The sequence below is a fragment of the Cloeon dipterum genome, chromosome 1 (genome assembly GCF_949628265.1).
Source record: "Cloeon dipterum chromosome 1, ieCloDipt1.1, whole genome shotgun sequence".
NCBI lineage: Eukaryota > Metazoa > Arthropoda > Insecta > Ephemeroptera > Baetidae > Cloeon > Cloeon dipterum.
Window position 1 is genome coordinate 1,829,679 of NC_088786.1, and position 24,309 is coordinate 1,853,987.

Sequence of the window (24,309 nt, forward strand, 5' to 3'; positions counted from 1 at the left end):
TAAGCGAAAATACAATCAATCAGGGTGCGCAACAAACCAAACATCCACACGTCACTAGCGGTGGTAAATCTCCTAAAATTGATCGACTCGGGCGCCATCCACTTGATGGGCAGCTTGCCCTTCGATGCCTTGTAGTAGCTTTGGTCTTCCACCCACCTGCTGAGGCCGAAATCGGCCAGTTTTACGCAGCTGTGGCTGGACACGAGCACGTTGCGAGCGGCAATGTCCCTGTGCACGAATTTCTTTGACTCGAGGTACGAAAGAGCTGTGCTAAGCTGAAACGAGTAGCGCAGCAGGGTGGCCAGGTCCAGGCGGCTCTTGTTGCTCAGCAGGTACGCTCTCATCTCGCCAAACTTGGCCAACTCCATTACGATCCATATTGGACTCTCAGAGCACACTCCAATCAACTTGATTATGTGAGGGTGATCAAACTGCTGCATGATATCTAAGGGGGGAAATCGTTCAGCAAAAAACTCAGCTGCAATCACGAGGGGGCTCTACTTACAAGCTTCTTCAAGAAACTTTTCAGCGGTCGCCAAATCAGCGTCAGCCTTGCAAGTCTTGACTGCCACAGCCACTTGAGCTTTCCCGTCCCTGCCCCTGTAGATGCCCTTGTGGACGTCCCCGAATTGGCCCTCCCCGATGATTTCTCCCAGGTCGATCATGTCCCTCTGCAGTTCGTAGTTTCGAGCTGAAAGATTACCAGCAGGTTTAGTTTGTTAATTTTTTGAAGGAATGGACTCCTACTCGAAGGGGTGGAGTAGTCTCCTTCTTCGTCCACAACCTCAGCGTAATCTTCAGAGAGAATTGTGCCGGTTTTGTTCTTCAGGTCTGACCCACTACTGCTGGTGCTGTTGCTGCCAGCCTTGCTCTCACTTTCTTTCGACTTTAGTCTTTCACGCTCTGGAAATTCAAAAAGTTTTCAAATAAACCATTCAAATAAAATTCATTCAGAGGCGTGGCAAAAAATTTACCTTTCGCGCATGGGCATGGATAATTTTCCCATTTGGCATCTTTTGTTAGCAAAATGCGTGTAGAAGCGTTATTATTGAGTTTAAAGAGAGAGTAGAAGGGAAACACTGACCTTTTCTAGTCCACAGAGACGGCCCAGACGGATTGTGCAGCCGGCAGTAGCCGTCGATTAGATCGGCCAGACTCTCAGCCTCGTTTAAGCTTGCCAAAGTCATGGTGAGAAATTCAGTTGCTCCGGCCACCCTGAGCTGCACGACTCCCTTGCAGTGGGTGCTGCAGTCCGAGACTAGAGTCTGAATGTTGAGCACTTTCTCAAAATCAGCCATTCGAACTGGTTGAAGTCCTCCGACGTGCTGCTTTCAAAGGGGAAGGTAATAAAAAAATGGCCAAAAATACGAGATAAAAACTTACATCTGCGTTTCTGTGCGACATGTAGCTGATTCCCAGATCAGGCCCGATCACCAATTCAACGGGAATGGACCACCCAGTCTAAAATTCAAATCATTAATTGAATTTCTAAAAAAAACTGGAGCTTTCTCTGACCCCAAGATCACAGCTAAATTTTTCTTCGTCAAATCGGTATATTCCCCTGAGCAGGTCGAAGAACTGGAAGAGGAGACTTTCTTCGCTCAAGCTGGCATACTTTTTGAAGTAATGCTGGATGGATTTACGTAGAGCCTTTGGCTTGGCAGTTTTCAGCACTGACCGTGGGATGAATTTGCTGAACCCAACCTAAAAATTGAATTATTTTTAATTTCCAGTTTCCTCTTTCAAATTAATAACAAACCTCTCTTTCTAAATACTCCAGATTGACTTTCTTTTCCAACGACATGTTTGTCATGTTGCTGAAGTAGTACCTCATGTGCAAGCAGCCCAGTTGAACAGCCACCTCGTGATCCAGGGTAGTTGGAAGGTCTGCTGACAAGTAATCGTTGCGAACCTGTCGAGATTTGGCGCTTGTGAATGAAGTCCGTTTGGCTCAAAATGTACGAAATTTACTTGATCGTAGTAGTAGTTGAAGGTGACTTTGTCTTGCTCCCACAGGTCGGACATTTTCTTGGGCAGGTACCTAACTCGCAGTTCGTACCTCCACTCCGAGGTCGGATGCCTCCGTTCGTACTTTTCTTGCACCTGGGAAAAGAGCATGAGAACTGGCAGGTTGACCTACGGAGGTCTCTCACCTGGTGCATTGTTGTGTCTTGGTGCAGCCAGTAAATCTTTCCCGTGGGGGCATGCTTGAGCCTCATCGCGTACAGATGCTCGAAAGCGCGCCTCCCGTTTGCCAGTCTGTTGGTCACGAGCGAAATGATGCCCTGCAAACACCCATTTGGCGATGTCCATCGACAGCTAGAGACAGAACTCACCTTGACGTCGATATTCTCGTCGAACTTGACGACGTTGAAGCCGCCGTTGGGCAGGTGCACCTTGAGGGTGCCCTTGTCCCTGTCCGGGCTGGCCACCCTCGCGGACAGGCTGGGCGACGAGGGGGCGGCGGGGGACGGCGGCGCCACGGGCGGGGTGCCCGGCCGCGCTCCTTCCGGAGAACTCATCCTCGTTGACCCTTCATTTCTGCAACACGAGAGATTCGCGAATCAGACCTTGAGTGCGGCGGGGCCCCGGGCGAGCTCGACCTTCTGCGCGCCAAATAATTTGGTCAAATCGGCAATTATCACTAAAGGTTTGATCGATCATGCTTTAGCCATTCGGCCAGAACCCGAAACAAAAGTCGCAATAAAGGGGAATACCACGGTTCGAATCGCAAATGCAGGTTGAACGTCTCGAGAAGGTGGGAAGCCCTGATGTCGCGAAAACAGATGGGCGCGCGAGTGAAAAGCGAAAGCACGCTCCGTGCGCCGAATAAAATCGATTGTGCGGCTGCTTGCAAGAGGGTGTCTCCACCCCGCATCCCCTCCGCGCAGCCACCCCTAGTAGACAGAGAGAGCAGCGCACCCCTTCGCGTAATATAAAGTGACGCGTGCTCTTTTCAGTCTCGCCCCCAAACACGCACTCCACGTGCTTGACCGCCGCGCTAATTACAGCTGTAATGCGATTTAATAAAATATCCGTGCGAAAACAGGAAACGGGGGAATAAGAGTCATCGTCGAGAGAGCTTTAAAAAAACGCAAACGAGTGGAATGAGAGATCTTAAGATTTTAAATTTATTATTTTTTTAAAACACTGCTCCGATTTCAATAATTATTAATCGTGACGATTTGAGCTTTATGCTCGCATTTGATTCAAATTGCCCGTTGACTTGAGGAAAAACACGTTTCTTTCATATTTCAGTAAAGTCGCTTTGTAATTTTGAAATTTCCGCCTTTGCTGGATGTTGTTTTCAGCATTTTCTCGTGTGAAAATATAGAGCAGCACGCCTTCAGCTGCAAGTACTGAGACACGGTCGAGCACTCAACAATTGCTTTCGCCACTCACACCTGCGTCCCTTCCCACAGACGTCCGTCCGTATGGACGGTTTAATTGTTTTAACAATATAAAAGAAAAAGCTGCAATCGGCAGGAGAGAAAGAGAGATGGCGTCGAACAAAGGGGCAAAAATGCTGCGCGAAGAGAACAGAACAGGGAATTTCCCATTAGATAGCTCTCTCGTGCTTTTATTTTGAGCCGCCACGCAGACGACGTCTTCCAACAAATAACCCCGGCGGTGGCAATATAAAATTGAAATTAGAAGGGGTTGCACAAATTCCTGGAAACTCCACGCTCACTGAAGGAATTTCATCAAGACAAGTGCTCTTGAAATATTGTGGGCAATTTGGATTTGCTGTCTACAAACTCGAGCTTTTAAGAGTTAGTAAAAAAAAACTAATATTTCAAAATTAAACAGTGCTCTGCTTTTTCTGTTTGGAAAGGTGGCAATGGTGAAATTGATGCAGGCAGCCGCTGGCTAAACAAACGAGGCGTGAAAGGGCTGGTTTGTGAGAAAAAGTCTGGGCTCCCCGAAAAGAAGTGTTTACGGTTAATGTCCGCCTCGTGGAGTCGCGAGTGGCTATAAATATATTTGAATTAAGCGAGCGCCGCGGAACCGTGTCTGTTTCGTTCTCGTCTGAGCGCAGCGGCTTGTACTCCGAATTTCTTATGCAAATCAAGCTGGCCCAAAGGGAAAAGCCTCATCTGGGCGGATTTGCCGCAATGCAATTAAACCGGCTTACACTGCATTCGGCACGAAGAGATGATTAAAATTGAGTTTATACCCCTAGGTTGATCCCAACGGATCAAGTTGGATTATGCTCATCATCAAGAGGGAGAAGAACGCTCGGATCTAGCGAGAAAATAAAAAAACGACTTCTATTTTACCATAAATCTTTTTACTTTGGCGAAAAAATGATTTTTTGGCATGAGAGGCGTTTAAGCGTAAAAAAGCGTTTTCTCTAATTAATTTCGGCCATTTGGATTTCTGCGCAGACAAACAATGCCAAACAAATAAACAACCGAGTTAAATATTGTGCTTTTGGCACCACGCAAACAAAAATCGCTTTCATCTAGGGCCAAATAAACAGCGAAACCCAATAAATAAGCCCACCACGAGCCCAGCTGTCGGTGACGGTGAGTGCGCGGCCGCCAAGTTCAATGCCAAAATCGAAAACAAGTCGTTTAATATGCATGAGTCACTTTTTCGTCGCGCGATATCTGCTCTCCAGCATCTCGCTTTTCTCTACTTCTGATTATATTGTATTCTTTTTTTATTTTATTTTTGGCTCGCTGCGTTTGTTTACACTTCTCCCTTGTTAGCATTCAGCGCGAATAAGAGTGGATTTGGGCGGCGCCGAATCGTTGGATTTTATTGTCGCGAAGCCGCGCGCGGCTTCAGTTCCTTTCCAGCCAGTTGCCATATTAGCGGCGTTTTAAGCCACTCGCGCGATGCGACGTGTTTGAAAACGTATTAAAATAAATTACAACGGGCGTTAATGCCGAATAAATTGATTGCTACATGCACGTGAAATTAAACACCCCATAAATAGAGCGAGTCTTGGAGCGCAAACGACCAACGGCAGCAGACCACACGAATTTACAACCTGGACAGACGTAATATTCGAGTGCGAGTCACAATCAGCATTATAAATCGTCCTGCTCTGTGAAGGAGAGATAATTTAACTTAAAAATATTAAATCTCGACTGAACAAAAACGTTTAAAACATGCATCAGACCGAATTAGTCGTTTCAGGAGTTGTCGGAAGCTATAAAAAATTGGATTCGCGTCGTAAATCACGAGTCACATTTTTTACAGGGCATAGTGCGGTTTCCAGCCTCGCATTTTGGCTGCGTGCGGGCGAAAAGAGAAGATGCTCTGTTTGCACCACAAGAATAAAGTACGTAACCTGACTCACTCGGTGTCGGCCAACGCGGCACGCACGCACTTTTTTGCATTCATTCAGCACTTCTCTCGCTTGAGAGCGAGCAACACTTGCCAAGGCCAAATTTCCTCTTCTCCCTCGACGCCGAGGGATACTCTTACTCGCAGGCGCCAGGGTTTCACTTCTCAATATTAGATTTTAAAAGAGGATAAGACGTGAAATTTGCCTAGTTGCACTTTAGTGGTGCCGTGAGATAAATCTCTAGACACTTGTCTGTTTGTTTGTTTGTTTGTTTGTTTGTCAGTGTGAGAAAAGAGATACACACACGTGGGTGGGCCAGTCGTGTGTTTTTCCTTAAAAATGGTACCCGCACGTCAAACGTCGAGAGATTTGTAAAATATCCCGAAGCGCCGTGCTATTTTTTTACATCAGGAAATTCAATGTGACGCTATATAGAAACACGAAGTCTCGGCTTCAATCTCAAACGAACTCTGGCTGCGTGCGATTTCAATTTGGAATTGTTTCCAAAGCTGAATATGCAAATTAATGGCCCATTGTGTTGTGCGCTCAAAATAATCTTCGCATCTGCCTCACTATTTTAATATTCCTGGCGAACGGCTGCACGGATTCAGTGCCCAGTGAATTTATTGGCCGTGCGTCTCTCGGCGAGTTGCGAAATCGATTCATGCCTGCAGACTCGTCTGCACGCAAAACAACCCACTTGACTTTTGATTCATTGAATCAGCCCGTATGAATGAACACATAAAGAGACGAAATTTATGCACTCGTTCCAAGAGGCTTGACGGAATTTCTCGAGGGGTTGAGTTTGTGCGAGTGCGGGGTAATTTTTTTGAGTCCCTTGCCGATAGGCCAGTCCGGCCCTGGTTTGTGCCACGAGAAAATGGACATCAATAGCCGTTTCCTATTTTTCCGAATCCCTGTCACACCCTGCCGGATATCGACTTTATTTTCTGGGCTCGGAGTTAATCTCAGAGGGCGATGCGAACACAATTTCAAATCAGTTTTATAGCTACGACTTTACAATCCATTGTAAGCATTCATCATATTCCATTGTAGATCGGATTTTATTACAAGTGCAAGTCGGTAGCGCGTTCGGGTCTTTTCGAACAAGACAACAATAAACAAACCGGCCGCGTTTATCGGCGGCTGTAATCGCAAACCGAGGCGCTCGTGGGCCGAGAGCATTGTGGCACAAAAATGGATGACATCAGTTCAATATCCGAATCGCAGTGCTCGCCGCGCCGGCCGCCGTGGGTGGACACGCTCTTCGGCCGCCGCAGAGGTGTCTGTTTGTGTTAGCTGGCCTTCCCTGCTTTTCGCAGCCGCCGCCGGCCATTACCGTTTTTTCAGCCTGCCCCCGACCACGAATTTGCATTAAATTTTTATTATCCCATGGGATTATTGTCCGAATGGCCTATTTCATTTGCATAACAAGTGCACGGGACAATTATTGTCGTTTTATTGCATCGTCACTTTCTTTGGCATGATGAAAAATTGTCATCACAGCCATTCGTCCTGAACAAACACACGCATTTCTAATCTTGCTTCCTAATTTCCAGAATTTGTCAGTCACGAGAGGCAATTATGCAGATGATTTCCACATTTCGAGGAGGAAAGAAAAGTTTAGTCAGGGCCCGAAGGAAGTTAGTTAGTGTCTGGAGCTCCCACGAATGCGCGCCCACGTTCTAATTGTGTTCCAGTTATGATGTATCAGCGCGGTTGGAAGTCAGCTGGAAGGCAAAAGTGGTATGGGTGCAGCCCGCTCGCATTACTGCTCACTAAATATTTTTTATGATGTTATTAGCAGCAGCATCAATGGACTCTGCTTGTGTTTGGAAGGAATTTCCGGCGTGGCCAAAATTGGAAACGACAAAACGGTTTTAGGGGAATCGATTTTGAAGACTTTCACGATTCTTCGCGGTAAGGAAAGAAAAGCGTGCGTTCTTCCCTTTTGAAAGGAAGTGAAACAAAAGAATACATTTTTCTTTATCAAGTCGGCGGGACGGGAGATAAAAGTCGAACTTCATGGCTATATCTCGACGCCGAGGTAATATATTCATGGTATGAAATGATCGGCCGCAGAGGAAATATGATTTAGGTGATAAGATTAGCCCTTGAAAGTATTGAGTGTCCGACACCCAATCTAACGCGGAGCCCCTTTGGCTAATAGCTAAACACAATGATCGTTTCTCGCGTACACCCACAAACAATGCATCTACGAATACATGTTATTAGAGCCCCCCTTTTCGAAGTGATAATCGCCGTCTGCTGCAGCCGAGCAGCGGAAATTATATGGAAGAGCACGTGAAGAATAAACGACCGTTCGGCGCATTAGCCGCCTCTTGAGTGACTCACTTGACGCTCTCTGCTCGTGTGGAAAACGCAGCTTTGTATCATGGAAGCGCCAGACGAACTCAATTATAGCTCACTTTGTGGCAGAAAAGTGATTTATTTTTAGAGCTGCCTGATAAGATTAGCATTTTGGCATTTTCAAGTAATTTGCAAGGCTTTTTAATAAAATAAAAACAATCCGGTGGCACATTTTAGTAATAAAAAAGTTAAACAATTTATATGGGTTGTTTGTGCGCATAATTGTGATTAAATTATGCTGATCGCACTTGGCAGCATAAGTGCGGAAAGGCCGTTGTCAATTAATTGCACGTTATTGGCTGATCGTGCTGAATATTTAAATTAAAACAACAAGCAAAATTATCATACAAGGCCATGCATGCACCGGTCGCGGGTTATTAACAAAAGCATACTGCTTGTTTATAAGCAATTATAAACTTGCGCTCGTCGACATTCCATGAGCGATTCAGATTATAATTAATATTTTAATTGCTGCTCGAGCATGCTCAGAATAAACAGCTAATTAATTTAGCTACAATGAGCCAAGCCGGGCGAATATAAATAAGCATAATTTGATAAGCGATTTTTTTTTGGTTTGCGAATTTATTTAATTGGCCATGAGGGCTGGAATTTACATGTTTGTTTCCTGATCAAGATCAAACCTGATCCTTTAATTGCCGCTTGAAATTCCAACTGCTCGTGAAAAATTGAACAAGTTCTTTTTCGTCCTTTAATGAAGTTGTTGCTGCTTTTTAAGGGGAACTATGCCGTAAAAAACGGCCTTTTTCGTGGAGCAGTTCAACTTAAGCCTTTAATCCTCAATTCTAGGGGTTGCAATAATTTCCAAAAATAATCCAATTGAGAAATTCAGTTTGAACAGCTGACGCAGTGCTGCAACAAGCGAATGAAAATTCCAAGCGACACTATTTCTTTAAAGCATGCGGCGGTCAATTAATATTTTCCTCACTGTCCGGCACACAATCAGATAAATAAATCAATTGATGCGATGTCAGGCGACTCCTCCTTCGCGGCCTTTATTTGCGCTGTAATTAATTGCGCCCGAGGAGCGAGAGAAGTGTCCGCTTTATTTTTCCTCACTCTCTCGAGTAGGATATTTGCATTTTGAGTTACACTCAAACTCATTTGCATGGAGCGAAAATACTCGTTACAGGCAACACTTTACAGCCGGCTGACCTTCTGGCTGGCCAAACTTCTAATAAATAAATTCCTCCGGGTGGCGAGCAAATTAATCCATCTGATTGGCTGAATGATTGGAAACGAGCTTTTCGGGGCAGATTGTGGTGACAAATTTCAATGTTTTGCCTTGGGACATGCGAGGGTCAAATAACCTTGACTCTAAATAGTTTTGAATTTTTTTTCTTAACATTTCTTTGGATTACTAACCCTGCACATATTATTTGCTTGTGAATCTAGCATCAAATTGAGAGACGGAATTGGATTTTCTCCTACCTAAATGGAATGCCACTATCGTCAAGTAAAAATAGCAGTTGATTTTTATCTTGACCTTTACAAGGAACCAGTCAAACTTGTGGCTAATTGAACTATTCTGCTACAACTGCGCCTCTTAGTTTTTTCTTCTTCCATTATTTCAAAGCCAGCATTTGTTCGCATTCTTGCAGGTTGCGAAGACGAAGCAGCGGCGGTAATTGATTTTCGTTGTAGCGAATTTCCGGCCGTTTTTATTCGCACTGGCGAGCAAAAGGGCAAACGGCAGAGGTGCAGCTGCTGCTGCGATACATATGTACATTTTATTTTATATGCGAGTCGGTAACGCGTGAAAAAGCGGCTGAGAGCGGCGATTTATTATGTAGTGTCATGATCGCACCAAATATGGCAGTGGATGCTGGCTAAACACATTTTCGCATTACGTCGGGCGAACAAACTTCCGGGGGACCTTTGCTTTTCGCATTTTAATCGCCGCTCGGCGCGCGTTTTATGACGGCGCTTGAATAAATTTCCGTGCAAGCCATCCCTGGCGGCTTGTTATTATTCAAATGGTCGATTTTATCGGCCCAGGTGCGTCGAAAGGCTCGTCAGGAATAACGAGAGACCAGAGATTTTCTGCCCAAAAGGATGTGTGAAATTTGTGAACTTTTAATTGGGCAGGAATAGACGCTCGCCTCGAAAATAACCTTTGCTATACAACATTTGTTTCAATAGAATTCATTAAATAGTTTATCTAAATTAATTTGGGATATAATTATCATAAATATGCCCTTTCAACTTCTCCTTAAATCGAAACCAATGTTTTATTTAGAATGATTTCTCCCAGCTCCGAAAATTATATTACCTATTTTCTGTAAGGTAGAAATATTTGCGTAAAGCTTGAAGCGAAAATGGTCTGAAATTTCAATATCACTTGTGTCGTAACTGGCAGAGGAAACACAATCTGCACTCCAATTTCATGGTTATAACAAACATTTTTTTTTACGAAACGATTGCGCATTGTCTTTTTATTGCAGCACAAACGATCGTGGCAACTCGAGACAATAACACATTTTCGAAACCGTACGTCGGTTGAAATAAATATATGGGCTGGTAATTGAGGAAGCGTCCCGAAATATCACAACATGTGTATCCCTTTGGTTTGTCACTCGCGCACAAGATAGTAGTGAAAAGGCCAGAAAATGCGTACGCCCGGAAGCCGTTGGCGTCGAATGAAAATATTATTGTTTCCCGAAATGGTGCGTCTGCTCGGCTTTGATTAGAATGTAAACACGAGGAACAATCGACTGGTAATGAGAGGACGAGGTGATTGACACAGAAACGGGGCGAGGGCGCATCACGACCGCGTGACGTCATCCCTATTTTTACTCTCGGCTGGAGCAGCAGATTTACCTGTTGGTTCAGAGTGCGTGTTCGCTGCCGAGCACATGACAAATGGGTTGGGCCCAAACTTTCGATTCCGGGCGGGCGGGCGATCGTTTTTATTCATTGTGCTTTATTCCCGAGGGTGTGGCGCCAAAATACATTTCAATGTCAATTGTTTCGGAAAAATATATTTTATGGGCCGAGTATACGCACCGAACATAAGCATAAATTTGATCGCGTTAATGTCTCCAGCAGAGGAATTTGCATTCTTCTGCCTTTTATGACTGCATTAGACAACACTGTTATCTGCTCACAGGATAAGAGAGGCTCTGTTCATACCGTTCATACGAGAAAAGCCAAAGAAAACAGGAATTTGCCTGGCTTTTGTGGAATCACTTGCATTGCAATAAATTCAGTCTGGATGCGTTGTCAAACTATAGTAAAGTTAGTTTTCTTTGTTTATTTATTTAAGGAGGGCGAAAACTAATGGGAGAATTCCAGGGTTGCAAAAAAACAATTAAAAAATTTTAGTGCAGTGGTAAAAAGCGTTTTCTAATTATTAGCTTGAAAAAAATGAAATTGAGGCAGCAAATAGGAATTTAAAAGAAAAAATACGCACATTAGAGGAAATTTTGACCACTCCGAACGCAAATTTTGGATTTACACTGGGGAAATATGGAATAAATTAATTTCTTGCGCAAGAAATTGGCAAAAACCGTTAAAAACTGGTGGTAAGCAAATGCAACCCTGCGGAATTCTCATAATAAAGTTGCAAATTTTAAATTAATTTTATAACGCACGGTTTTGTCATGGATATTCCCCAATATTAGTCAGGCTCCCAGGACAAACAATTTTTAAATAAATGCATTCTTAATAAAGCTGAATGATTTTTCAAAATATAAGTTGTAATAAACAAACCAAATATTTTAAGTAATTTCCGTTTTCCTAAATATTTATTGACAAGTTTTCAGCCCAACTACATAAAATAAAAACAAAATATTACGACAAACAGTTGATATTCAAATTATATCATTTAAAAATTGTTGAAAATCTTTGTCTATATTTTGTAACTAACCTGATGGACTGCCCGATAAATGCTCCAATATCGATTGCATTAGGAGGGTTGAAAACGATCGATCGGCGCCGCGTGTCCGTCGCGCCTGTTGGCAACTCGGGTGGGACCGCTCTCGGCGCATTTCGGCGCCGCGGCGCCTGCTGCTGCGAGATGTTGACGCACTCGAAGGCGCAGAGGAGGCGCGCCAGGTGCTGCGTGTCACCCGCTTCGACGCTCGGCGGCGACGATTCCCGCGACTTGGGCTTGCCGTTGGGCACGGCGCCGGCCACCGAGTGGCGCCGACGCTGGCGTTCGCGCCGAGAGCCGGGCGGCGTCGGCGCCGAGGCGCGCAGCAGTTCGAGCATCGCGGATTTCACTGCTGGCTCATTTCAGGAACGAGAAACTCGGTTGAGAGGCGTGAGCGCACCCGAGAGCCGCGTTCGACTGACTGAAGAGGCGAGCGAGCAGGCGAGCCGAGTGTCTGTGTCGGCTCGGCTGGTGGGTTGCCGTTGCCGCGCCGCTCGTACACACACAACACAAGGCCGAGCCGCCGATTAAAGACGCGCAAAATGAAACGAGAAGAGAAAAAAACCACCGTCGGCAACAACACGCGGGCGAAATATTCGCGCGAGCACCCTCTGCCCCCCGACCGGCTATTTCGGAACAGAGCCTGCTGTGTTGTGCGCACGGATTGAAACGCTTTCTTTAAGCACGCTATTTCGTTTTGTAACAGCCAAAATTTATTACTTTTTGGTTCATTTCGTTTTGTTTCTACCAACAGAGATTTAGTATGCCTTAAGTCTAGCTTTAAAGTAAAGCTTTACAGGACATTTGTGAAAAATCCTTTTTACCTCTACTTGAAACACTCTAACTAAAAATTAGGAAAAAGCTTAAATTTTCCTCAATTTTTGAGTAAATCGCCTACTTAAGCACTGTCTCCCTACTGTAAGACTACGATTTTTTCACAATTCAGGGAATTTTCCTAAAAATTCGCGAACTATTGGATAAATCGTGACGAGAGGGATCAAAATCAAGTGAAAAAACATTTAATTTCCCGATAAATTTGGCAAAATCTAAAATTTAACTGTTCCAACGGTCTGATATCAACATTGCTTGAACTGTGGCTAAAGTTCACAAACATTAAACTGAATGAACTACTTATGCTACACTCAACAAAGCAAAATATTCTAATTTGTTGCTCTGTGAAGCTCTACTTTAATAAATTTAAAATAGATTTGCCAACTCTTCCTTGATTGACTTTATTTTTGAAACGATAAACCAATTTTAAAAATTAAAGTTTCATCTATAAAACAAACTATAATTTAAAATTGAAATTGTTTTGTTTCGTCGTAACTGCATGAAACCACTTGAATCAAAATGCAACATCGGAGTCCTCACCAGATTGCAATCAATGTCGTAATTTAATATTATTTTGCCCAATGAGCTCGATGAGTAATTTGGCTGCCTACACTATATACACAGAGTTAATTGCGAGCGTTGAATGTTACATTTGGGTGGTCTGCCAATAAGCATTTAGTGCGGCAAAAACGGCTGATGTCACTGCTCTCTTTCGAATCCCCTTGTGTGCAGGCAGCCAATTTTCAAAATGGAAAACATCGCTATTGTTTCCGCGAGCGCATACACACACGCTAGTTATTTGCTTTGTTGGTCCAATTTTTTTAATCAAAAGCAGCAGCAGTTGAGAACACTGACTTTTTATTTTATTGCAGTGGAATTTGTCGCTTTTGCATGAAGGAAGCTTTTTTCTTAACACGAACCGACGCGTCGCAATTATCCTTTCCTCCGTTGACAGTGATCGAGCGAAAATGTAATTAAGTTTCAATTATTTATATTATTGCGCTTTTTTTGTACAATACACAATACTGGGAATTATCGCGATTGCGACTTTAATTGCACGTGTGTGCATCAGGAAACTCTCACGTTTCCAGTTTCCACTGCTTGCTGTTCTCGATAGCGTCGTAAAAACGAGCAGATTATCGCGTGGTTTTATGCAGACACAATCCATATTTCATTAGCATGCCTCTCTTGTACTATCTGCCACTGACACTCGCTCGTAAAACCAACGGAAAATGCAGTGCAATGCGTCTCGTGTGATGATTTCAGCCTCTCCACAAGTCATTTTCATAACGACGCGCACGTTACAAATGGTAAAAATATAGTATATCAATTCAAATTGCCGGCATTACTGCTCACACTGCTTCTCATGCTTTCAAATCTGAACTAACAGTATTATTATATGCGCTGACCGCATTGCGTTGTTTATTTTCCATGTGAACGCATATGGTTCGAAATCCCTTAATTAAAATCAGTGTCTAAAGAAGATCATTTATAATGAAATGTATATTTTTTAGTTGGCTCTATAAAACATTAATTGTGTTTTTTCTCAACGCTTTTCACGCTCGACCGCCAGCACACACATGTTCCTCCATGCGCCGTTTTTATCTTGGCAGAGTCTTTGAGCTCTTTCGACCTCGGCAGTTGTCAAACACTCAGAAAAAGAGGCCAATTTCGCCGATAGCCCGATCAATCAATCAATCTTCAAAGCGGAAGCTTGATGTTTTAATTGATGACGCGCATCATCATCAATCAAAGGGCAAACGATGCCGCGCCAAGCAGTCTGCTGCCCAAAAATGACCTCAACGCCTGAAATTTCTCTGCTTACTCCACCTGTCCCCTCAGGTATGAAACGCACGTGGGTCTGCTAGATAAGAGTGGGCGCAGAAATTGCTTTCAATGTCGTCATTTGCATACCTCCGTCTGCAACAATGCCCAAACTACATGCCTTCAAGGCGGCGCAGATTTTTCACTTGCGCCGACAAACGAGTTGATGACTAATTTCTACTTTTTCGTCCAAGGTGGACAGATGGACGTAGCAAAAGACTTTTACACACCAAACCGACTTCAGGTTGTGTATAATTAAAGTCATTATGTTCAGAGACTAAAATAATTATCATCTAATTTCCTGTTAGGCACAAATTCAAATAGCTGGAAAACCATTGACGTCGTTGCACCTTGAAGAAAAACGTGCAAAAAATTATCTAGAAAATTCCGATTTCTCACCTCACTAGGGCGTCCATTATCTGGGTCTCTCTTGTCAACATGATGTTTTAAAAGGTCTTCTCTTTTTTAACTTTCCCTCTTGAGATAAGAAAAAATTAGACGCATTTGGAAAAAGGAATTATTAGATTCACACGTTTGGATAGAATAAAAGAGCTGTCTTTTTCAAAGCCAACGGCCAACATCGCTCGTCAAACACAGAATGCATCTTCAAAGCAAACACATGCCAGGCACCGAAATTTCATCTTTTTTCTGACGGATGGCAGCAGGCGGGTGCGACAACAGCCTCTTTATTTTGGCTGTCGTGGTGCCGCCAAAACGTATTGCCTCCACTATGCACTTCTGTGAACATCGGTTTTTGTTTCACTTGGGGCAAAAAGGTGCAACGCGACCCAGAAAATTGATTTTGCTATGAAAAAATTTTCCCTTTGGCGTGGTTGTAAAAATAAAAGTGCTCTATTTTGGTGGGCGAAGCTGAGACAAAAAGGACAACATTTTTACCGCGCAAACAATCGACCCACTTCAAATATAACTTTCGTGGAAGAAGGTTTTTTCCCAGGGCATAATATTGCATCATCTCAATATATTCTATCGCACGTTCCTGTTTCTATTCAATGTGCCATAATAACATTTCTTTTTGTCTGTAGCATTTAAATCAATAAACTTTTGAAGATATATCCTAGCTCTGCGTCATCTTGCGGCAGCTTGGAAAATTATCCTCACGACATTCCGTCCTCCTGGGGTCCTGTGTAGTAAAGTTATTTGCATGGCAGGGAAGCTTGTTAAAATGTACTGCGTGTCGCTCGCCTTTTTATGAGCCAGCGGCTGCCCGACAAATAATGCAAGAATGCGCGTGCTCACGTCCAATATAATATTGGCACCGAGCGTAAAAGCAATAAAAATATAAATCTTGGTTGCATGGCCACCTTACATTCCTGCTCTCGATTTTTACATAAAACCGGGGGTAAAAGCTAATTTACGAGCTCATTGTAAATGAGGAATTGCTGGAAAATCTGATGCATTGCAAAGAGTGAGCGCAGGCGTGGCTTGCATGGGCGGCAGGAAAAGCGGCTAATTTATTTGTGTATATTAAAAGCAGCTCGCTTTATTAAACAACAGACATAATCGGCTCTGCCGTGTGTACAAAAAGCAGTCATGCTTCAACTGCTCGATGCTAAAGAGGCTTGTACCCACTTTTATTGTTTAAAGGAACCAGAAATGTTCGAAAAAATGTTTCGATGGGAAGCACCTGGGCGCTCCCGTGCACGCCGAAGCTCCAAATTAACGGATCGAGTTAAATTTAAAACTAAAACGGTGAAAATGTAAAGAGCTTGCATCTTGATTTCGATGCGTATTAAGCTACTTTAGAGGCGTTAAAAGAAGTGTTGGTGCTTTTCAAAAAGCTGACGATTCGAGATAAACACCATGCAGGCTGCGCAGAGTAATTCTCTTTCTAATTTTGACAAACTGCTCGCTCCGACAGACTCCCACCGTTTTTAGTATACAAATTGGGTCAATTACAGGGCATTTTCACCGCAATATAAGTGTGTTTATTGCCTGCGCAAATCGGACCATTATAATTAAGAGAGCCAATCAACAATTTTCTCGATTGTGGCAAAAAGTTGGGTGCGCCTGAAAGTCGATTGTATCTTTTTATGTAGCGGCACTCGAGTTAGAAAAGCCGCTTCTGAAAGGTAATTATCGTGTTTGGGATGCCTCAAAGGACCGATAATTGACGATTCCCCCGCAAGAGCAGAAAATGGAGCCGTCCTCGAGAGTTAAATTCGTTCCCTTTGAAATGGCATGGCAGCACTTCGTGGGGGATGGAAGTAAAAAGTTGAGTGCCGCTTCACTCCTTTATTAGAGCCGAGCATCTCACACGGATTTGCGCTATTTTCAGAAGAATCCTGCTGATAAAATCCGCCCGCGCGTTTGCCAGTTTTTACTGTCCCTCCCGTCAAAACGTTATAATCTGAACAAATGCCTCCACACTTAACAAGGCGACTTCAAAAATAGGATATTAGCTAGAAATCAGACAAACACGATATGATTGTTTGGCTGCGAAACAGAAATTAAGATTCCGTAGAACAATAGAATAAGCGGGCCAAGTTTCGTACTTCCGTCCTAATTGGCCCGACCTTTTCAAAGATTGTTTGGCCGACTTTGGCGATAAAAAGTGACCGCAGCCGAGAGACTCCACCCAGAAAGTTTGTGACTCACCTCTCGGTCGACCAGCAGCACATCTTTCTGCTCTGAATATTTGCATACGACAAGTAAAAAGCTTTGTACTCGTTTTTATCGCGCTGAATTTTAACGAGCTTATTTTCCAATTAACCAAAAAGAAATCTTGGACATTTTGTCCAGTCATTAAATTCTTTTAAACTTTCCTAAAAAAAATTCTAGATAAGTTGTGGCATTGCCCTTGGAATTCTAAAATAAATTAGGTCTGTGCTCTAGATATTTGCTGCACTCGTTCAACAGAGAAAATTGAATTTGGCACGTTATCACACGGACTATTGTTTTTGTCTGGAAGGCAAAATGAGGGGATAAGGCAACGGCGCGGCGACAAAGTTTTATCTTCTCGGCTGCAGCAGCGACAAAGGAGGATAATGATATGAGCAGGATATCAGCGAAACAAGTCGGCAAACAACAGCCTTTTTATCACCTCATTGTCTTCTGAAATTGCAGTAAATCACGACGCTGCTTCCCTCGGTTCCGCGTTTCCCCGTGAGGCGCGCCGCTGTGACGCTAACAATTGAAATATAAAATAAATTTAGTTCAAATAAAAGCACCTAAAAACTAATTTTCTTTTCAAACAAACACCGGTTTTTTCTTTTATGCTCGTTCCAACCAACAGGCGTAAACAGCAGACCTCAGGAGAGTGATGCTGGATGCGGTTTGTTGTTCAACATACATAGGTTGGTGTTGCATTTCGCTAGATATGTTTGTTTGAACACTTATTTACTCGCGATCGTTGTGTATCGTGTGTGGTCAATTCACTTGAAACCTATTCTAATTCATGTCGAGCTTAACGCCCTCGGGATCCCACACGTGAGTCATCCATTTCGGCCAACAATTAGCCTTTCAGACGACGACAAATGAAATTAATTTAGTCAAGCAGTGCTCATTAACAATGGAGAAATTCATTCAGGTGATTTATTCACCATTGTCTGCGGTTATGTTTTACGTTCTCGTCAATGCCTAATGAGAAATTTAATCTGAAAAAGCTGGAGAAGTCATTATTTGCTGAGATGCATATTAACGATATCATGTTGTTGTTTTTATTATGAAAGCTTTTTCAGAATATAGCGTGCAGACTGATTTATTTCTAATTTTATATGGGATACTGCGATATCCTGGAAATTGCTTGTTGCCAATGCATGAACTGATCCCTTAGAAATCAGTTGAAGCCAAAATTGACTGTACATCTTTTAGAAAAGTGGCTGCAAAGTTAGGATGCTTTTCAGACGGTGAGAACTGTCTCCCTACTTGAAATCCTATTTTATTTCACAACAAAGAGTTTCCCTAAAAGATTTTAAACGCTGTTGGACAGATGTTGAAGAAAAGGAATCGAAATCTGCCAAGAAAACGTGGTCAAGCGATGTAAATTTTGGAGAAAATTTGAAAAAATTTAATTCCCATCATATAAAAATGTGAAAATTTCGAAAAGAAAAATGCAATTTGTCGGGTGCAGCTAAGCGGCTGCATACATTATGCAGTGAGGCAGCCGTTCTCACAAATTGTCGCTCAATATTGCATGTGACTAGAATAGTGGATAGAGGTTCGCTGCATCCGGTGTGTGTGCTCCGACGGATAAATTACAATCGACTCCCTGGCTGGCTGCATCCCTTCCTCTGTCGCTTTCATTATATGAAAGGCCCTTCTTGGTTACACCAATTCACTGAATATGTGTGCAGCAGGAAAATTATACACACCTGCGCGAGCAGTGCGGTTTGAAAGCAAAAAATCACGCCGGAGCAACCCCGGCCGTGTCCAGTGGGCCGAAACACTGCTTTCGAAGAGCATTACATAGATGAAACTTTGAAACAAAAAAGGCAGGTTCATTGGAATGGAAAAATTCTTGCATTTTCTTTCATGTGTCGAGCTCAGACGCGATAAAAATGCATTATCTATACTGAACTGCAGAGAAGTAAAACCCTTTTTGATGTCTGCTTCGATTCGAAGAGGACAATTTCAGTCTGCGCAGTAATGTTGCAGAGCTCACTCGACTTGCTATCGATTAAACAATTGCAGTTGAGTGCTGAGAGAAATAGAGCCAATGTTGCCATGTGCATACTGCGCACTGCACACCTCGGCGTTTCTAGAGAATTTGTGTGCAAATCTGGAAGCTTGGTTTCATTGGTGAATAGAAGGCAGGAATAATATATGTCGTTTTAGTAAGTGAATTAAATTTTAATGAAGCGATTTGATGTAATTATTTAAAACTAACTTGCTGTATGTGAGATTCAATAAAAGGAATCATCTGCATACTCACTGACTTTAAACGCCGCAATTAATCCGCAGCCAGACGATTAGTCGGCCAATCGAGCGACAGGTGAACAAATTAATCAAAAATGCAAATGGGTCTGTCTTTCCAAGCGGTTGGTTAGTATTCATAGCGCGGCCCTTTCGAGGAAGCGAATTTGAATGCATAGGAAAAGGGCGTGTGCAAGAGGCAGACCCGAATATAGCGGCGCCAAAACACGTGTTAAATTTGGACAAAGGGCGCCTGACGAGCGGAAGCAGATTTATTAATTAGGTTGTAGCGACACGACCATAATCGAGCTCGTTTGAAAAGGAGTGGGCGCGCTGATGGACCAGGTTTTTTGCCGTCATCGCAGATTCCCAGTCGGCGAGCGGCGATTTACACGCTTACGAATTAAAGTTAATGGCGCGGCCGTAAAGCGACTTTATTGGGTTTGTAATTGATTCTCCGCTTCGATAAATTTCGTCTCGCTGATTAAATCCAGCTCGACGCACACGAAAGAATTCTCGATCTCTGCTCAAATCAAGAGGCTGGCGAAACTTTCCATTTTAATTTGGCTTAGCGTTGTTTTTTTCTTTCTAAATAATGAAAAGTTATAATTATGCGGATGGTGACGGGAACGAGGCGCCCGCGCCGTCTATCTCATCAACGCGGATGTGCCTCTTTGCCCAGCTGGGAATACGCGCAAAAATATGACCGCGCGCGGCGTTCTGCTTTTTATGCGTGGGCGACTCTCGAGTTTTTACGTAACGAGCGATGACGTCTTTCCTTTCTCGACCTTAGCGCGACGGATAAATCAAGCAAGCGACTTATACTTCGTTCATTGATTCCCATGCGGCGGGTCCATTCTTCTCGCTGCTCATCGCTAGTGGTTCGTTAATTTAAATTTATGCAGTGTGTTTTACGACTGCGTCCCTCGTTGCTCACGACTTGATGGAAATTGAATTACGAGCGTCTTAATGATGGCGGTTAAGATTAAATTTCGAGACTTGAAACAGCACGCAACACTTTTACAACTGTATAAATGCATAAAGCCCATGCAAGGAAGGGAGGGAGGGGGTTAAATTGGTCGAGGGTATGCTAAGCAACTGATTTATCTCGACAAAATCAATTGCTACTGCACGAAAGGGTTTGTAAGGTGACACTTTAGAACTGAATCCCAACCACTGAGATTCTTGAGCACCAAAAACCTTTTTAGGCAGACACATTATCAAAATGTTGTGGAAGTGAAATTATGGAATTTAGGCCCACACAGTCAGCATTGAGCATTCGCGGGCCGGTCCAGTTCAAGGTTAATTTATTCTTCAATGACAGATTTGGGTGAAATCAATCATTTGAAAGGCACTTTCTCTTCTTCGTGCACGTGCCAAATTAATAATTCGTAAGCCAGCACATCCATACCTGACCAACGCGAAGCAAAGTTATGAATAAAGATAACGCAGCAGCTGTATATGGCTCTTTGTTCTGCTACTGCTTTCTGAGCAATAAAACCATCCATTGCGAGGAATGAACGCGGACACTTAACTCCATTGTTGTGGCACGCAGGTGAAACTGAATAACCGACTTTTATTTTGTTACATACACTCGTTCTAGCTTCTTTTCAACAGAAATCAATATTTTTTGCTTGCAATAATGTGCTTAAAATAGAAATTGATCCCGCCAATATCGGGAATGTTGCTAAACTCTAAATTATTAGATTGAGTCTGGAGCCTTTTTTCAGGGAATTGCGTCGTAGACGGATTTGGCCGGCAGCAGACGGCTGCGGAGCGTGGGGTAGGTACGAGTATCGATCGGAACGCATGTGCCCAGAACATTCACCGCCGACAAACACACAACTGACTCGTTCGAGATCAGGTCGGGCGGGCGGCTTAAGTGAAAAACATCCGACTCAGCTCCATTCTATTTCGTGCGGCTTGATTCAATTAACCGCCAAAAAAGAGATAGCTGTAACGTCAACTTAGCATGTTTGAGTGTCTTCACTACCCAATGGAACCCACTAAAACACACCCAAAGTTTTTTCATATCGCGCCCATCACGAGACAAACGAGAGTGAACTTTGGAAGATGACATTTATTTCGCCAAGCAATAAAAATTCGCCACATAAACCTAACAGTGCCACTATTTCTCCTATTAACGCTGTACAGCCGACGAAAACCTACATAATATAAACTCCTTAACTATCCAAATATATCGCAACAAGAAAAACGAGTTTTTATACTTGAAAGAAACCATATCCTAGTTTATTTTTAATTGTGTTGACTCAGCTTTTCCTCTGGGTCCAGAAGTGAATGGGAACCGATTTTTAATTTCAAAACAGCATTATTTGTCTGCAATTCAAATTGAAGGCTCGTCCTCTAGGATGGAGTGGACGTCTCGGTGCTAATTAGTATTCGTTAATGAATGCACCGGGTGGAGAGAGCGCGTTGGCAAGAAGTAAGAGAGCTCATTGTTGATTCTATGTATGCGCGTGTGAGCCGAGAATGAAGTCGCATCTTTCTTCCACACGAGAGCAGACCAAATACGGCGGTGCTCCAAAGAAAACAAATTTCACCTCGCGCTAATGGCCGCTGTATACGTTTCACAGCACCGACTTTTATGAGCAAATTCGTTTTCTCCCTTAAAAGAAGAGCGTCAACCTGTTGTACAAATGCTTGAAGCGGACAGCATTTTAGAAAGGTCGTCAACGGACCAAAAACAAAATATGAAGACATTATTGGTTGGCGGCGCCAAAAGGCTCATTGCCGGCACGCGTGTGCTGCGGCTTGAGCGGGCACGCAGACTAAAGGGGTAGTTGCCCTCATTACTCGAGCAGTGGTGGATGAATTTATTGATCGGCCGAATGCCGACGCTCAGCCCGACATAACTTTGAACAAGTCTCCTCCGCCGCCAATTTGGCTCTGTTGTTTGTTTGCGATCTCGTCTCGTTTGTCAACACCAGTCGAATGGCACACATTCTGCTCGCATATCACCCTAATTAATTGGACGCGAATTAATTTCCCCACAAGCTGCTAAGTAATTGGTGTCGGCTCACACCGTTTTATCCTTGTCCTCGCACTTCCTGGCCTTTTATCCATTATTATGTCAAAACGCAGCTCTCCTTCTCTCACCGCTGAGCGGATTCAATTAACAGGAAACGATTCAAAAATTGCAGCCGGAATGATCGATTTTGCGAATCGCCAGGGTGTGGCCTTCCGCAACGACTGCATTATTTAACATGCAAAATGCACGGTCGATGTTGGGGCCAACGGCTGACTCGCAGGGGAACTAGATGCTTTGATCTTTCATGCGCTGCATATTGCACAAAAGAGTGCACTACACCCGCACAGACACAATGATACACAGACCCATTTTCAAAGCCTAATTCTGTTCTCCGAAAAAAAATCATAATATTTTACTTTCGCGATTATGAAAATCACTGTCAGAATTTAAGCTAGCAATTAAATTGTGTAATTCATGATGAATAGTATTTATTTGTGTTGAATTCAGATAAAAATATATTTTTCAATATTTAAAAATTTCCGTCTGAGGCAATTTGTATTCCTGTCATCAACCAGCTGAATAGTCTGAATAATTGGCAATTTGGCGAGTGTATTGGTTACTCAATTTTCAGAAAATGGTCTATTTTCGGCACCGGTCATTTTTTAAATCCTCTCGGTAATGGAGAACCGTGTGCCGTGTGCGCAATGGCAAATGAAAGACGAACCGACTCGATCCCTTTTTAATGAGCCTCTCTCCGCTCGCTCGCATTGGGATTGAGTTTCGCGCCAATGTGCGTACGTCGAGTGCGAATGGAAGGCTTGCGTGATGATATTCGCAGACGGCGTATTGATCCGCGTACAGCGCGCTCACTGACACAATGTCTGTCGGAACACGCCGCCAGGGTGCGGTCACTCGCCCCTCGAGCGCCGCTATGGACCACCCTCCTCCCTTTGAGAGGAAGAAACCAGTCGGGTGAAATGTGAATTCCTGTGACGGCGAAATTGGCGAAAATCCCGACGAGCTCAGTGATATCTGTCTGCGTCTCGAAAGTTCTCAACTGAGCGAGACTGGCGAAAAGTTTGCGATGCAAACTAGGAATGTCTGGTCTGAGATATCCGAAAATTGTCGACAAACAGTGAAATAAATAAATAAATAAAAAGTTGCTGTGTTATCTTCCACTGAGGATTTATAAGAATATCTTGTGGAATCCTGATTTTCACTCGGTGGTCGATGATGGAGCAAAATGGCTCAGTTCCATATTGTTCATGGATCATAAACCATGGCTGCAGGGTATTAAGCATTCGTTCCACAGCTTCCCTTTCCTTTCCGGCGCAATTCAGCAGTGCATGCAAAGTTTGAATCGGCCCAACGACCAAATTGATTAACCTGCAAGTTTCGCATCCTCGGTTGGCTTGCCGCCAAAATTCGGATGACGCATATTGACTCGCATGCATGGCCACTAATAATTTGACGTGTAACCAGGTAAACCTCAACTGCGGCCGGCTCGAAAGAGGTGAGCCAATTGAATTCAAATTCTCATGGCGACATTTTTATCTCGCGCGCTTCCTCTGCCTCACAAGCGAAAACTGATAAATGGCAGGATGTTGTTTTCTCCCTGCATTTTATGGCCCGCTTTTAGAGTTTATTTGATGTATGCTTGCATCGATTTCTGCAGTGTCTAAATTGGAATAAGATTGGGCATTCTTTCACAGTATTTAGAAACTCTGCATTGCTGCAGAAGTGTAAACAATCAGCAGGGTAATTTGCGATTGCGGGATTGGAGCAAAGGTCGGACGTGAGCGTGTTCGCAACTCTGCAGTCGAGAGAGGAAGAAAGCGTCAGAAATCGATATCGGGTGGCAAACACACGCTCAAGATGGACATGGATATGTATCACGCCAACACGCATCCTGATTGAATTACATCTCTTGATATTCTCCGCTGAAAGGGCTTCGTACCTTTGTTTCCAATTGCATCCTGAGCGTGTGATCGGCCGAAAATCTCACCCGCTGACGTCATGTACGCGGAATCGATACACGAGTAAAAAACTGCGCCATTCTCAGGTCAGAAATTGGACCAAAACGTGGTAATGAGCCCGTCTCGTCAGAGCGAGTGAGATTGTTGATTGCGGCCTCGACGGACGATAAAATAAATAAATTATGGCGTAAATAATGGGACGAGCCACATAACCCGTTCGTCCCACACACTGCCACGCAGTTTTAATGGCTCTGCA

At 43.6% G+C, this 24,309-nt stretch overlaps 1 protein-coding gene across 8 annotated transcripts in view; it reads right to left on the reverse strand.

Annotated features, from left to right (window-relative positions):
- Nucleotides 1–24,309, reverse strand: part of Fak (protein tyrosine kinase 2 Fak) — a 33,343-nt gene that overhangs the window by 3,548 nt on the left and 5,486 nt on the right. For 2 of the 8 annotated variants that reach the window (XM_065476880.1, XM_065476879.1), the window contains exons 1-12: nucleotides 11,556–11,989; nucleotides 2,337–2,541; nucleotides 2,154–2,285; nucleotides 1,972–2,103; nucleotides 1,760–1,912; nucleotides 1,516–1,704; nucleotides 1,384–1,461; nucleotides 1,085–1,328; nucleotides 975–1,013; nucleotides 748–903; nucleotides 506–691; nucleotides 38–445 (exon numbers count right to left, since the gene is read on the reverse strand). In XM_065476880.1, the coding sequence (XP_065332952.1) occupies nucleotides 38–445; nucleotides 506–691; nucleotides 748–903; nucleotides 975–1,013; nucleotides 1,085–1,328; nucleotides 1,384–1,461; nucleotides 1,516–1,704; nucleotides 1,760–1,912; nucleotides 1,972–2,103; nucleotides 2,154–2,285; nucleotides 2,337–2,541; nucleotides 11,556–11,899 (2,266 nt within the window). In that variant the 5' untranslated portion in view covers nucleotides 11,900–11,989. Of the gene's footprint in view, nucleotides 1–37; nucleotides 446–505; nucleotides 692–747; nucleotides 904–974; nucleotides 1,014–1,084; nucleotides 1,329–1,383; nucleotides 1,462–1,515; nucleotides 1,705–1,759; nucleotides 1,913–1,971; nucleotides 2,104–2,153; nucleotides 2,286–2,336; nucleotides 2,542–2,717; nucleotides 2,737–11,555; nucleotides 11,991–24,309 lie in introns of those variants that run through there. The other 6 variants (XM_065476884.1, XM_065476883.1, XM_065476882.1 and 3 more) reach the window with 5 other exon arrangements.